The sequence below is a fragment of the Centrocercus urophasianus genome, unplaced genomic scaffold, assembly GCF_019232065.1.
Source record: "Centrocercus urophasianus isolate 14NV4802_14NV808 unplaced genomic scaffold, USGS_Curo_1.0 seq_14, whole genome shotgun sequence".
Taxonomy (NCBI): domain Eukaryota; kingdom Metazoa; phylum Chordata; class Aves; order Galliformes; family Phasianidae; genus Centrocercus; species Centrocercus urophasianus.
In genome coordinates this window covers 13,736,219-13,752,349 of record NW_024884586.1, presented here as the reverse complement: position 1 = coordinate 13,752,349, position 16,131 = coordinate 13,736,219, and the positions used below count along the sequence as shown (strand labels likewise).

At 35.8% G+C, this 16,131-nt stretch overlaps 1 protein-coding gene across 4 annotated transcripts in view; it reads left to right on the top strand.

Annotated features, from left to right (window-relative positions):
* LRRC4C (leucine rich repeat containing 4C) overlaps positions 1-15,136 on the top strand; it is a 453,808-nt gene extending 438,672 nt beyond the window's left edge. For 3 of the 4 annotated variants that reach the window (XM_042814664.1, XM_042814665.1, XM_042814663.1), the window contains 2 exons: positions 8,820-9,038; positions 12,687-15,136. In XM_042814664.1, coding sequence (XP_042670598.1) covers positions 12,729-14,645 — 1,917 coding nt within the window. In that variant the 5' untranslated portion in view covers positions 8,820-9,038; positions 12,687-12,728 and the 3' untranslated portion in view covers positions 14,646-15,136. The remainder of the gene's footprint in view (positions 1-8,819; positions 9,039-12,686) is intronic. The other variant, XM_042814666.1, reaches the window with a different exon arrangement.
* The last annotated feature ends 995 nt before the right edge of the window (positions 15,137-16,131 follow it).

Below are 16,131 nucleotides of genomic sequence, written 5' to 3'. Positions count from 1 at the left end.
TACACTGGTCTGATACCAGAAATCTTCTGCAGCATACTTTTGGAAGCAGGTTTGGAATACATTATCAATGTATTTGTCTTGAAGTATTTTAGTGGCGCTTAATAATGACAGTCTGAAAATATATTTAGTGTATTTATCTTCACACATTGTTCTGCAATAGTGAATGTAAATAAGAATCCAGAAAACAGTTATCAGCCAGAGAGATCTGGATACAGCAATATTTTTGTCATTCAGCAGTATTTTTTATGTACTTACCCTGGAGCAATAGTTAGAAGTTAAAACAAAAAACATTTTTTCCTGGTAGGAATAATTTAGAAATAATTTTGGATTATATTTAATAAAGAATATCAGGTATACCTATGCATAAACAAATTGAAGTATTGATGTGCAAGCTTCCATATTGATATTGACTTTAACTACATGATTAGATGATATTTTCTCATAGGAGCTCTGTGTCACTCAGTGTACAAAATGATAAAGCAACCTAAATTTCGTACTTGTATATTAGTCAGTAATATGTTCTCTTTTTTGTTACTATTTGTTTACCATAAGGATGTCAGCTGCTTCAAAGCTGCCTAGACTATGTACATTTTCAGCAACTATTGTATAGGCATATCCATTGCACGGAACATTGCATCTGTAAATGGTTAAAAATTTACCAAGTTGTAAGAAACTGAGAACAACATTTTACAATGGCAGATATTTAAGATCCTTAGTAATAGGTGGTATCAGTGCTGTGTCTGATTATAGAATGGCTTGGTTGGAGGGGACTTCAAAGATCATCTGTACAAGTCAGCATAGAAATTCAAAGTTTTACTACAAACAAGCATACTTATATCCTTGGGTAACAACAATTATCAAATGTATTCTGCTTTGAACAGACATTTTTCATATTTATTTTGAACTTTGGATTCCTCACTTTCTTTAAAACATCTTTAAAGTAGCAAAATAATTGCTTGGAATCTTTTAATAATCCAATCTGTTAATATCTTGACATTTTATAATATTAAATGACTTTTGTTTCAAAGCATGCTGTCACACACATGAACTTTGCCTTTTTAGCTAGCTGAGTTACTACTTTTCCTCTTACTTTATTACTTTAATTAAATGAAAATTAAATTTCCATCACACTAAAAATCTATCCTAAAAATGTGACGTCCAAGTGATTACATTAGTGGTCTGCAGCTGGCTTGGTGTACTTACCATGGTTATCCCTCATAGATCTTGCTAAAGTGGAAGTCTGTGGTCAATCCATGAATTTAGAATACTGTATCAGTACTTCAGAATCTGATTTGGTAGGAGGAAGGAAGTAGCCCTTCTGTTACTGGAAATTTTACCGTTTTGTTTAAATCTGTGGTTTGCTCCAAAAGTAATGTCTCCTATTTATCTTCATGGAAACAACAACAAAGAACACAATAATACTGTTTGATAATGCCAATTCTCATCTACAAAACACTGTTTTCCAACACAGTTACCACTATTGTTATGCATTATTGACAGTGAAAAACTGGAGTCTGCATGCCACACTTCTAAAAACTTGCACCAGTGGAGGTGACTCACTATCACTGTCGCCACTGCTGGAACACCACCCACCATGTCACTGTGCTTACATCCACTGTTTGGTCTCTATAAGCACATAGTAAGCGTTGATGAATGTCAGTAGGTGCAATTTTTTCCACATGGAGGAACTCAGTGACACACCTTTGCTTCATATGCACTTCCATGTGAGACACCATTTTGTATGACTGCCTCTCTGCTTTTGTTGTCACATGACAACAAAATGTAACAAAATGTTGGTGGTAAGGTTCAATCTGTAATGCCGTACTACCTGTATCCACCTCTGACATCATGGGCCAACATTTCTATGGCAGGAATTTTCTTTCAGGTTCTTTTAATTATTTATATTTAAAAACTAGTTCAGAGCTCACCAAAACCCCCTCTGACTTAAAATTTATATGAAAGATTTCCGCAGCCAAGAATCAGAAGATCATAGCACATGTATCATATATTGAAGTGTCTTGGCAAGAGTAAGCTTTGGGGATACTACACAGGGAACTGGAAACGGCACATCCCCAGTAGTCCTTGCCTATTCCCACTGTAGGAAGGACTGAGCTGAGTCTCAGGTGATCCAGTGTTACCACCATCTGTGGCCTGTTCTCTAGGTTGAAAAGAACAAATTCCTGAGATATCTAGTGAGTTTCAAGTAGGAACTCATTATGTATTTCTTGAAGACTGCAGTATATATTATCAACTACTAGTGGCAGATAATTATAATGCTACTTATCTATCTGAACGCAGTTCTTCTGTTGGAGGAAAAGAAAGAAGCTGCAGTGAGGTGGGTGTCAGTCTCTTTTCTCAGGTGACAAGGGATAGGATGCAGAGAAGTGGTCTTGAGTTATTCCAGGGGAGGTTAAATTGGATATTGGAAAAAATTTCTTCATGGAAAGGGTGGTAGGCATTGGAACAGTGAGGTGAAGGAGTCCCCATTCCTGGAGGCAATTAAGAGACGTGTGCATATGGCACTTAAGGGCATACTTTTTTGTAGTTTACTTGTAGTGTTAGGTAAATGGTTGGTCTTAATGATCTTAAAGGTCTTTTCCAACCTAAATGATTCTGTGATTTTGATATGCAGATGAAAACATCAAATGTAAGATATTTAATGCATTTCTGGAAGGTGTACAAATATTGTGATAAGAATAATACAGGAATCTCCAGAATAGGACAGAAAAATTTCTAATATTTAATCCAATTTAGTTTTAAATGTCATAGCATGTTGGTTTTCTAAAGGTTGAGTAGTACACACTTCAGTGTGTACATAAAGTCCACATTTGAATGGAAATATGATGCAGAAGTTCTGGCTCCCAGTCCTGCCTCTACTGCTGGCAACTTTCATTCCAGCATATTCGCTTAGTCCTCGTGTAATGCTGGGAACAAAGTTCATCCATGCTCCACTCACATGCAGACTCTCTTGTGCTCTTGAGACTAGGCTGGAGCAGCACTGTGAGGTATCTTAGTTTAGGACCAGTAACAAAGAGCTAATTTGTGGTTATTTTTTGGAGCAATACGCAATACATCCAGTCAGCATGTAGTGTGAAGTTCATGTTTTCAAATTATCTTGCAGATACATGCTAAATTTTGCCAACTACTTTAATGCATTAATTCATCAGTTCATTCAGTCCTGAACTAGAATATAACCTCTCTTTTTTTTCAGAGGTCTTGTGAGGATGTGTTTAGGTTCAATGCCTTATTAAATCAATCTAGTCAATGGTGGATGGTTGCCAAAACTTCCAGTGGGTGCAGAAGACTCTGTGGCCCCTACATTCATGCAACTCCCAACAACAGAAGTATCAGGTCAAAGTTTGTTGTAGAGATCTAGGAAGATACTTGTAGGTAATTGTTATAGTCCCCCTGAGTCATCACATAGTTTCACTCCTAATTTTATTTCACTAGCTGCCTCCTAAATTGAGTCATTTTCCCACTTGCAATATTCAAAGGTGTACAAATAGTGTATGCAAGAGCACCTGTGACCTATTCATTGCCCAGCAGTGATAGATTTGGTAATAATGTGCTTGCTATTCTGGCTGTGCTGCACTTTGGTAAAATCTAAGGCTTAATTGGAATACACCCTGACCTTGGTCTTGATCATGGGGCATAGAATGGACATAATTGCTATGAATCTACTGAGAGATATAATGGCAAAATGTCATATTGCTAATTTTGGCTACTCATACCCTTTTGGGGAAAAAAAAAAAAAAAAAACCAAAAAAAAAAACAGTGCACCAAAACTCTCAGTAAAAAAAAAAAAAAAATGTATGGCAGATTCATAAAAGTCCTAAAACAGGTAATTTTCCAAAAAATTAACTACTTACAATTCTCTGTACCTATTTTTTTTTCTCTCAAAATGCTATCACAGTATGATAATTGCATTGCCTCTAACAGTTTTCTATTCCTTCATAATTAAATAAACAGCTTGTAAATTGCACAACACAAAATGCCTGTGTTCTACTCTTACCTTAAGGGGTTTCCATAGTTACCAAGGACAAGAAATTTGACCATCAGTTGCCAGACTCGAGGCTATTCACAGACATAACTTTTTATTTTCTGTCTCTTTTTCACTTTGTCTCTATGTTTATTAACAGAATGAGGGAGTAATTTGGACTCAGTTAGCCACTACAAATGCAGTGATGTAAAATGGACCATGGTGCTTTAGTGTGTTAGCTGGATTTGTTTCTCCCAGGTCTTTTGGAATAATGCATACTAGCAATGCAGTCTATAGTTACCAAGGTTATGAAATACTTATCTAGCACTTCTCCAACTCAGTATCAAATAATTCATGTTTTAAAATAGGAAAGCATCTTTCTTAACACAGTGTTACAGTGTAGATGTATTTAGGCAGATATGCATTCTAATTGATACAAAAAAAAAAAAAAAAAACAAAAAAAGCATCAATGCAGACTTTGCATTGCTACTTTACAATAATTTACTTTTATCATTCAGGTCCCTCCATTTTGCGTATTACAAAATGTATTTGGAAAAACTGCACTTTGTAAAGCACAAACACCATTCCTTATACCAGTGAAGTAGAAAATCCTCTGATCTTCTTATCTCAAAAAAAAATCTTAATTTTTTTCTAAATTAATTCAGTTTTTTACCAGAGCATCCCTGTTGCCAATGCATAGAAAGTACTGCTAATTCACAAAGATATTTTTATCAAATTAAAATATTTCTATCTCATAGATTATGCTAGCTCCTGAGGTTACGAACTCAGTAATGATCAAAGGATCTTTTGTTTTAGAGGAAGAAATATCCACCATTAGCATATTTGGTAAATTAATATATATATTGTTAAATGCTATTGGTTTTTAGCTTTAAAATCTGAACTTGCATTTCATAAGAGTTGGATGAAACTTTCATAAGGACAAATGTATAATCTAATATCCATTTCTTCTATTTGATCTTCCTTGTTCTGGTTGTATATGCATACGGTTGTGTGAGCATTGTCAGACTACGTGGTGTTTTGATCTGACGTTTCCATCATCTCTATCTTATTGTTTGTGAGTAAGGAGGCAATTTGGGAAGGAACAAGGGGAAAAGTCTTGGAATGTACCAGTCACGCTTTTTTTGCCATTGTGTCTACACCAAATACACATTTTAATATCCTTTAGATGTAACCTGACATTTTTTACCTGTTTCTTTAAAATCTTGTAGCCTGTTGTTGAAAATGATTCTATTTATAGTGTTTCATATCTCCATGTAACAACTGATAATATGCTACCAAACTAAAACTGGTTTGTTTGGAATTAAGTATATTGTAGTGCCTTTAAATAGATGTCTTAAATCACTGCTAGTCTGTTTTTTTTTAAAAAAAAAAGAAAAAAAAAGTACCACAGTGCTCTAAAATGGTGACTTTAATGTGGCAGAAATGAAAAATGCAGCGGTTTGGAACACTGCTGTAGCATATCATATAATTTTTTACTAAGGGTTTCTTTTTTATTAACTTGTTTGTGGTTCACAGATGTCTTCTAAAAAGAGTAACTGTCATTTCGCTTTGATAATAAACCAAAAACAGATTGAGAAAGCATCCTTTCAATCATTATTGATATATTGCAGTTTAGTGGCTGTTCACTGATGTATATACCTTCAGGTGAAATCCTGAAAGTATTTGTATGACTTTTGTTTATATCATGGTTGGCACATAGTGACATGCTACTATAAGTAATTAAGAAAATTATGGTATCCAGGCTCTTGCAAAATTGCTTCTATGCAGTCATGTTGTTCACTCTACATAAATATCTGCCTTAGAAGAATACAGAAGATGAAAGTAAAGCAATATGTTAAAAGAAACAGTGTTTTATCAAATGAATTAGTGAAAAGGGAAGAGCAAAATACGACTTGAATAATTTGAGGGATCAGTGTTGTGATAGAAAACGTTTTTGCCTTCACATAATTGGTTTGAACTGAGCCCAAGTCAATACAGAATGCAAGTTCCTAATGTCTACATGGGGTTTCAAGAAAATGAATCCAAATTAACTTTGAAAAGAGACTGGCTAAACTGCATTACATTCTTTTATGGACACTGTTAATTGAAATTACAGTGGCCTTGATTCAATTTAGCTTAAATTAAATTCTAAATAAGAGTGTCCACACAAAGATTTAATGCAATATAATTAACCCACTTTAAAAGTTAATTCCAATTAAATTTCTAGAATGTTTCTGGGTGTACTATTACCAAGCTGTAATGTGATAGCCTTCATGAAAGAATTTAAGTTCTTTCATAGTGAAAAGTTAGTTCATAGATTGCTTCCATTTACACAACTGTGAGTAGTCTGAAGGGAATTACTTTTTTTCTTTTCACCTTTAGGGTGATATCCTCACAAAGTATCACAATCAATAAAACAACCCAACAAACTACTCTTAATAAAAATAATATGTAGGTAAATATAAAAATAAAGAAATATCAATTTTCTGATATTTCCTGTGGTTATCCTGTAAATAGCAAATGTTTTCGCTTGTATTGAGAAAACAAAGTACTAGTCAAACTTGGGAGTAAAAGAAAATGTATAAATAAAGGGACATGTAAAACTGATTTAGATTAAACTCTCATTTAAATTAAACTCTATAAGCCTTAGGAAGGCATACTGGAGGAAACATGAAATCATGTGAAATAAAGCTGTTTTCTGTATACCAAAATGAAATAAAAGAATGGAAAGGCAGACTGGATCAAACTTATCCTTGATTGAACTCCCCTGCAATGAATGGTGATTCAGGAGGATTGGATGTGTCCAACCACATTTAGGTCTTTCTGTTTAGTCTGTGTGATTCATTTAAGTCTTAGAGGGTTTTCAGAAGAGAACTGGAAAGCATTTGTGATGCAGCAATATCCACCCTGCATCCTACACTTACATGCTTCAAGGGACTGTAGGAAATCTTGACTATGTCCCAGAGTGAAGCAATGAAACATGCAAAGAGGAAAATAATTTGTGTTGTGAGTTTTGATTTATCTGGTCTCACAAGTAATCAGTTTGCATGGCAGGGCTGCCTATCTAGCCCTTTTTGGCCTCCACTGTATTTAACTGCAAATAAAATGACTAACAAATAGATAAAAGCTGCTGGGCTTTGAAACCTCGCAGGTTTTTAGGCATCGTTGCAATGGCTCCCTAAGCTGCTTTTGAGACTTTTAAAGTCCTATAGCAGTGGAAAGGAAAATCTCATTTTTAAGAATGGAGGAAGGGATACACAGCTATATAGTTTCAGTGATAAAAAAAAGTAAGGCTAAGAAGAAAGAAACATGAGATCTATGTTAACAAGTCTATTTGCTGATTTTGTATAATTATTATTGTGATGCTCTATGAATAATATAGTATGGTTTTCTTTGTCGGTGGCAAAAACAAGGAACTTTTAAAAATGTCGTTTTACTGAATATGAGCACGCAAAGTGTTTACACTTCAGCACTAGTCCACAGAGGTTCAGTCAGGTGGAAAGGATTTCAGGCCAGAAAAGGCAGGAAGAGGAACAAGAAAGTATAGTGAATGAATTTGAAGCAATGTGGTTCCATCAGCTCAACCCTTAACAGCCATATGGGGACACAAATCTGAGGCTGCAGGAGCATTTGCAGAGCAGATGTTGGTGGAGAATTTCTGACCCCAGTGGATCTCTCTGCCCACAGTTCAGTCTCTGTTCAGGGATGAGGGCTGGCCCTTGTGTGTTTTACTGTTTTGCTCAGCTAAAACAGATTGTGTGCTTGCCTCCCAGTATCTATACTGCAATTTTCTTGGCTTCCTGTGCTGGCATTGCTGCTTGAAGGGATCAGTCTGAGACCCTGAGAGCATTCAGAGTTACTCAAAAGAGAGTCAAAAGAGTCACTTCTTCAAAAGGTCATCCTGGGCTTTAGACCTATTTTATTACTCTTCTCCATGCTGTGTTTCGTGCAGAAACTATTTGCAGTGCTCCAGTGCTGATGTTACTGGAAGAGACTTCCCAGCATAATTAGCTGCTTACCACTCATAGATCCTCTTCAAATGTTTGGAAATCTGCCATTTAATTTGCAGCTGTAGAGTGGCTTGTTTACTAAAATATGCAGATATCTTTGCAAAGGGTTTTTCTCTCAATAAGCTCTTTAAAAGGGTGTGGGATACATCATACATAACTGCGCCATATAAAGTGAAGAAAAGGTGAGTTTTCTGAAAATATCTGCATATTTACTTACTAAGTTGTAAAAAGTGTCCTCATCCAGAACTTTTCAGGCATAAACTTGAGGGAGTGTTGTAAAGATTCAATTGCACTGTAATCATTTAATCACCTGAATATCTGATACTTTCTTACCATATTTTTAACGCAGTGATATATAGTCTCACATCTCATTCTTTTTTCAGTGGAGATGTATAGCACCAACTGAAGTGTATTAGATTATATAATATCATAAACCATATATTAGGTTAAAGCTATGGCCTTTGCATCATGTTGCTCCACTGTTGAAACTGTTACTCAAAGGACTACAGACTAGATAGAAAGCTGAGTTGCCAGATGCAACTGCCAACGATACAGCCAGAGAGCTCATAAACTTGGGAAAATATCTTTGCCATCTGCATACCATATCAGATAGATCTTTCAGAAAGGTGTAGGAGTTCTTTTTTTGGAATCGAGGTCCACTGTTAAAGGAAAATCCTACAGTGGTTCAAGTGAGTATAGACTTTATACTGGTAAAATAACAAAAAGTGATGAAAGTTTAGTATGAAGCCGAAAACCTAATTATAAAAAATGGGGGAAAAAAAAGAGGGAATAAAAAAGGAATGAAATATGAACCACCAATTTCATTACAGGGCCTGGGAGGAAGGCATCTTGACATCTCTGCATACACATTCTCGACAAAGTTAACTTTCAGTAGCGTAACAGCTGTATCCTTCAAGCTGCCTCTAAGAAGAAGTCTGCAGAGATAGATTAGCTTTGTCATTCTTTACTCCATCTTCTGCATTGGAGCTTAAGAGGACAATGCTTTTTCCTTAGAGGAAAATGTGTACTACATCAGGACTAAGTATCCGGTAAGTAGAAGAGAAGTAGAAAATGCATATCAGGAGTCGATTTGAGTGAAGATTTTCTGAGTTCTGTGGAGAAAAAAAAAAAAAAAAGAAAAAAAAAAAAGAAAAAACCCTAAAAAAAAAAACCTAAAGAAAACCCAAAAAACGAAAGCTATATATTTGTATGTATTTGTCTCTATGTGACCATAAAGAAAAAAATATATTACTATATAAGCAGAGTTTAAGAATTCTGATTGTGTCTGGGGAGTAGTCAAAACAATAAGAGTATTCTTAGCCTTTTAAACAAATTTTAAATATATACAGCAGAGGGCACTAGTGTTATTGAATTGACCATTGAATTGATATTTTAGTACTAGACAGATGAAAACAAATCGCTCAGAAGACAAAGAGTTGTCAACATAGACTAAAGAAGCATGGTCTGGAACACAGACCATGTGTGGATTTATAAAGCTAAATCTTTGTGTCTCTAGCATAATAGACAGATACTGAATAACAAATTATTCTGAGTTCCAGGTAAATCTTTATGTAAAGCCTATTAACATACTTCCATAATGTTCTTCAAGACTTTAAATTAATTTTCCACTGTGTTTATATACTGGCTACATTTTTTTTTCCCCAGGCTGTTTCCACACTCTTTATACTTAAAATGACTGAGACAACACTTCCTGAATACTTAAGCTCTTAGTAATGGAAAGATGCAAGCATAAAAGAAAGTGCTGGTTTTTTTTTAATATGTTCCTTCTTACACAAGGAATCTCACCACAGGATATTAGCCTCATGCAAAACTTGCAGGTTGGAAGTGAGGATTTTCAAGAGGTTGCCTGGCATAGCTTCTGCTGGCCAAGGTGACTTTTTTATATCATAAGATCCTCTGTACTTCAGTCCTTTATTCAAATAAAATGTTTTTATCATTATTGTCTTTTTTGACCCATGGAGCATGTGTGTATTGATGGAAAAAGAATTTCTGAATAAAGGAGTGAATTAAGAGAATGACGGGAGATGGTGAATCAAGAAGTTGGAACAGGAAGGAAGTGCCTTGCAGATCTTGCAGTATGGGTTGAAATGATTGGCTTTATGGAGGCTGGCAAAGCAGTTGAGCATAGTTTATGCATGTGCTGGTTGATGTTGAAGACATCTGCTCTCTCAAGTTTGTTATGCTTTTATATGCTTAGTAGTGTTTGCTACACTTTCTTGTTTCATCCAGTAGCTTGTCTAATCCTTCAGGATATCCCATGTACAGGAATGAGAGTACATAGTAGCAAAAAGAAAGGTAGAGAAGTCCTATGCCCTGTTGCAAAGCTGGCCTTTAACAGCAAATGCATACGAGACAAAACATAAAACAAAGCTGCAGCTCTACAATCCACATGTGCTTACCCAGGCCACACTAGCCATATAAGAACAACAATCAGTTCTGAAGCTTGATAGGGCAGGCTGAGTTCTTCTCTCAGTTACAGTGAAGACAATAACGTTGTTCCAATGCAGTAGAAGAATAATTTGATGTGGTTATGCATCTGTTTTGTTACGGATTAGTGGAGTCACTAAGGGATAAGTTTTAGAAGAGTAGAAAAAAATGAGGCAGGAAAAATGATAAACCTGCACAATAAAACAAACTAGGGACAAAAAATACAGGTAAAATATTAGGAGCTATCACAGAAGATGATTAATAAATATTCAGCATCAAAATTCATAGATCACAGATTTTAACTAATGAGCCTGAAATCAATATTAGATTCATTGATGTCTGACCACAACAGGCAGATTCCTCTTCATGGAATCCTTTTAATCCCCCTTTTTACAGATAGTTTTACTACAGTGGATTTTTTATTTAAGAAAACTTGTCTTTTAGTATGCTTTAGTGATTACTTTAGAAATGTTTATCCCTATATTTAACAAGCAAAAGCTTGAGATAGGGCTAAAGACACAAGAGCATCTTCTGAATGACCCTGTAAGCCCACATAAAAACAAAGGCATTACAGCAGCCACCCCTCATCAGAGTCTAGTATGTCACCCTAAACCCATGAAGCCAATGGTCAGGAGGGCTGTTATTGGCAAAAGGAAGGAAATGAGAGGCAGGAGCACTGTAACATCTGACACTACAGCCATGGTGTTCTCCAGAATCATATGACAGAAGTTAAGCCACAGAGAAGGAAGTTCGGTGACTTGCTCAAGGTTGCAAAACACATTAGTTTCATGAATCTTTCATACCAAGATTGATGTTTTATAAATAACACTTACAGAGCAAATCAAACAAACAGCCCAGATCTTCCAATTTCCATTCACAGGTATCCGTCATTGGCTTTTTTTCTGCAGTAAATTATTAAATGTGAGATGAGAACTCTTGCCAGATCTGAACCATTATAACAAGTTCAAAAAAATGCCTAAATGAATTCTCAAAACATGCATTGTCTGAATATACAATTAGAGAGAGTCTTTCAGTAAATGAATTGCTGTGAGATGCAGGTTAGTATATATTCTTTACAGAAAGATAGCTTCTTCAAACAAAATGAAACAATTCAGAGCCTGGAGTGGAAAACCTTTGCCTTTTAGTATTTTATTTTACTGAATACATGTATTATGTATCAGAGTGCTCTAGGTTAGAAATATGCTCCAAGCTTGCTGTAATTTATAAGACTTCACTTTTGGCTGATTTATAGGAAATTTCATTAATCTCTACAGCAGAGGGACCTTGTAGAAAGAAGCAGATTGAAAGTTAACTGAAGGCTAGGGGCTTGAAGAATTACCACGAATGAATCAGTACTGAAAGACTTAGAATGGTAATGATCATTTTTAGTGTAAAATTCTTTTTCCTCCTTACAGTAAGATCTGTGTGATTTTTTCTTTAAGAGATGCTAATGAAATTGTCAACCCTGCAGGTACACATATTTTTCAGCATTTAAATGGCTATTCTTATTTCTGTGTTGGGCACACATATACTAATGAGTGTTTCTCTGCTGCTGGTGCCAAAAAAAAGAATTGAAGAGGAAATATCGTGAATTTGGATGATACTGTTTAATGATAGGGAAGAACTGGTGCTCAGTGTGTTTCTTTTGTATTTTGTGATTAAAATCTAAAATAGGGAGATACTGCCCTAACATTTCCATGATCTACTACATTTAGTATTAAAAGTTTTATTTTTATTCAGACTCTAATGTAGGAACTCCATTTATAATGACAAACAATTTCACCCATTAAAAAATACAGGAATTGTCACTCCCTCTTCATATTATCTGTTGTTTGAATTTATTTATAATGTGTTAAGAAAGTTGAAACCTTAAACATTCATTATTATTATCTTATTTTTTCGGGGGGGATGAGGGAGGTGCTTGCCACTTCTTTCAACTCTCTTCTTGATTTAGAATATTTCTTTTAAGTATGGAGTGCTGCTGAAATTGTTATCTGCCTCTGTCATCATATCACATGCATTATACTTTAGAATGAGAAGGAAAAGTCTGGACATTTCTTATCTCGTTGTGAATTACAGCTAGCATAACTGTACAGGAACTGAAATATTAGACTTTGCATAGCTATTTGTGCTACAATTTGATTAAATTGGTAGAGTTGTGTGAAAGAACTTGAGAAGTCTCTATTTAGAGATCACATTTAAATATTTGGTATTAATTTAATGTCCTTCTTCTCCCTTCTTTCTTTCAGACTATTCAAACTCCAGAAGGACCAACACTAGATAAATTATGAATGTTGAACAAGATGACCTTACATCCACAGCAGATAATGATAGGTCCTAGGTTTAACAGGGCCCTATTTGACCCCCTGCTTGTGGTGCTGCTGGCTCTTCAGCTTCTTGTGGTAGCTGGTCTAGTGAGGGCTCAAACTTGCCCTTCAGTCTGCTCCTGCAGCAACCAGTTCAGTAAAGTGATTTGTGTACGGAAAAATTTGAGAGACGTGCCAGACGGCATCTCCACCAACACCCGGTTACTCAACCTACATGAGAACCAGATCCAAATCATTAAGGTGAATAGCTTCAAGCATCTGAGGCACTTAGAAATACTGCAGCTCAGCAGGAATCACATCAGAACAATTGAAATAGGGGCCTTCAATGGTCTGGCCAATCTTAATACTTTGGAACTCTTTGACAATCGTCTGACCACTATCCCAAATGGAGCTTTTGTATACTTGTCAAAACTGAAGGAACTTTGGTTGAGAAACAACCCCATTGAGAGCATACCCTCTTATGCTTTTAACAGAATCCCTTCTCTCCGGAGACTGGATTTGGGAGAATTGAAAAGGCTTTCATACATCTCAGAAGGTGCCTTTGAAGGTCTGTCCAACTTAAGATATTTGAACCTTGCCATGTGCAATCTGCGAGAGATTCCTAACCTCACCCCACTTGTAAAACTGGATGAGTTAGACCTTTCTGGAAATCACTTGACCGCCATCCGGCCAGGTTCCTTCCAAGGGTTAATGCATCTTCAGAAATTGTGGATGATACAGTCCCAGATTCAAGTGATAGAAAGGAATGCTTTTGATAACCTTCAATCACTTGTGGAGATCAATCTGGCACACAACAATCTAACACTACTGCCTCATGACCTGTTCACACCACTTCGTCTAGAAAGGATCCACTTGCATCACAATCCTTGGAACTGCAACTGTGATATCCTTTGGCTCAGCTGGTGGATTAAAGACAAGGCACCCTCTAATACTGCATGCTGTGCCCGTTGCCACACACCTCCCAGTTTGAAAGGAAGGTACATTGGTGAGCTGGACCTGAACTACTTCACCTGTTATGCTCCAGTCATAGTGGAGCCACCAGCAGACCTGAACGTCACTGAAGGCATGGCTGCAGAGATGAAATGCCGGGCATCAACCTCCCTGACCTCTGTATCTTGGATTACTCCAAATGGATCTGTTATGACACATGGGGCATACAGAGTTCGGATTGCTGTGCTCAGTGATGGCACATTAAATTTTACAAAGGTAACTGTGCAAGACACGGGTTTGTATACATGCATGGTGAGTAACTCTGTTGGGAATACCACAGCTTCTGCCACACTGAATGTGACTGCCCTGGATAACCCCGGCTATACATATTTTTCAACTGTCACAGTGGAGACTGTGGAACCTTCTCAGGATGAGGCACAGACAACAGAGCAGGTTGGGCCCACACCAGTTACCAACTGGGAGACCACTAACATGACAACCTCACTCACTCCACAGAGCACAAGATCAACAGAAAAAACGTTCACCATTCCTGTGACGGACGCAAACAACGGGATCCCAGGAATAGATGAGGTTATGAAGACTACTAAAATCATAATTGGTTGTTTTGTGGCTATCACTCTCATGGCTGCTGTGATGCTGGTAATTTTCTACAAAATGAGGAAACAGCATCACCGGCAAAACCATCATGCTCCAACACGGACTGTAGAAATCATAAACGTGGATGATGAGCTTACAGGTGACACACCCTTAGAGAGTCACTTGCCCATGCCAGCAATTGAGCATGAGCACCTAAATCACTATAACTCTTATAAGTCTCCTTTCAACCACACAACAACAGTTAACACAATAAATTCAATACACAGTTCAGTGCATGAACCGTTATTGATCCGAATGAACTCAAAAGACAATGTACAAGAGACTCAAATCTAAAACGTTTATGACATTATGGGGTGGGGGTGGGAAAAACAAAATATGGTTTATAAAAAAAATGACACAAATGACTGGGCTAAATCTACTGTTTCAAAAAGTGTCTTTACAAAGAAAAAGAAATTTATTTATTAAAAATTCTATTGTGATCTAAAGCAGACAAAATTATGTGTATTCCTCAGAACCTCTTTTTGCTGCACTTATTTACCCTCCTCCTCCCCTTTTTAATTCCCAGCCAACCCTGGTTCCCATTTGCCATATTTTTCATAGGAGATCTTGATTCCGTACAGGAACTGGCCTAGGAAATTTTGTAAGAATTCTGTTACACTTTGGGAATTTTTATGGTGAATACTAGTGGTGAGATTCAGTCTATTTTGTCACTTCTTTTTCTCTTTTTTTGTTTTCTCATGCCCTTTATGAAATTATTCAACAGGGAATGGAATATTAGCAGCAACTTTACAAGTGAGCAAACATACAAGCAAAACTTTTTTTCCTCCGTGTAATGATTTGATTAATTGCTCTGTATTTACCAAAAGGAGCATCCTGTGAAAAAAAAAAAAAAAAAAAAAAAAGGAAGAAAAAGTAAAAAATAAAATAAAATTAATCTACTTGTGAAAACCTATAAAACCCATGATCTTTTAAGCAATTCTAGAATCAGAATTTGTAGTTCAAACACTATACTAAGATTATAAATAAAATACTGTTTTTTTTTCTGTACTTGGATATAGTTCATTTTTAGTGTGGCTTTAAAGATCAAAAGCTTGTTAAAATTCTTACAACATTCTGCTTTGATGGTCCAAAAAATAATTGTGTTAAAAATAATAGTTAAAATATTTTGGATCATTACTGAAGAATAGCACAGTTTTCATTTTAGTGTACATAAGCAGCACACTAGCAAACAAGGTTGCTTGAATTTTAATGCAAAATTATGATTATTTTCTTCTCATGGCGTTATCAGTTATGTTTTATATCACAATATGTATTCCACAATATCAGGAAAAGTTCTACAAAAAGTTTCGGGTATCACTGAATTTATTAGACAAAGGTGAAAAATATATTCTTTTTTTGTTTTGTTTTTTTTTTCTTTGCTATCTATATTTCTCAGTCAATAAGAAAATTCATTTTCTTTTCATTGCATCAAAGCTAGTGGTTCCCAGTTTAGTTGTGGTAATTCTAGACATAAATATGAAATATGTTTAGATATCCATAAGATCTATAATCAGAGCTGTATCTCTGTGTACAAAATTAAATCAAAATTTGAAGTTCTAACTAAGATGAAATCCAAGAATTTTGATTAAAAACAAACAAAAAAATCAGAAAGAACAAACTTGGCCAAATCAGAAGAGAAAGGGTTAACATGACTTGTATGACAGTTAGATTGCATATAGCATAATCAGCCTATTTGAATTAAAACTCAGACTTGTTTGCCAATAGGAAGTGTACATCCTTTTCGATTCTGTTTATGTACATCTCTTGATTTAGCTTGTTG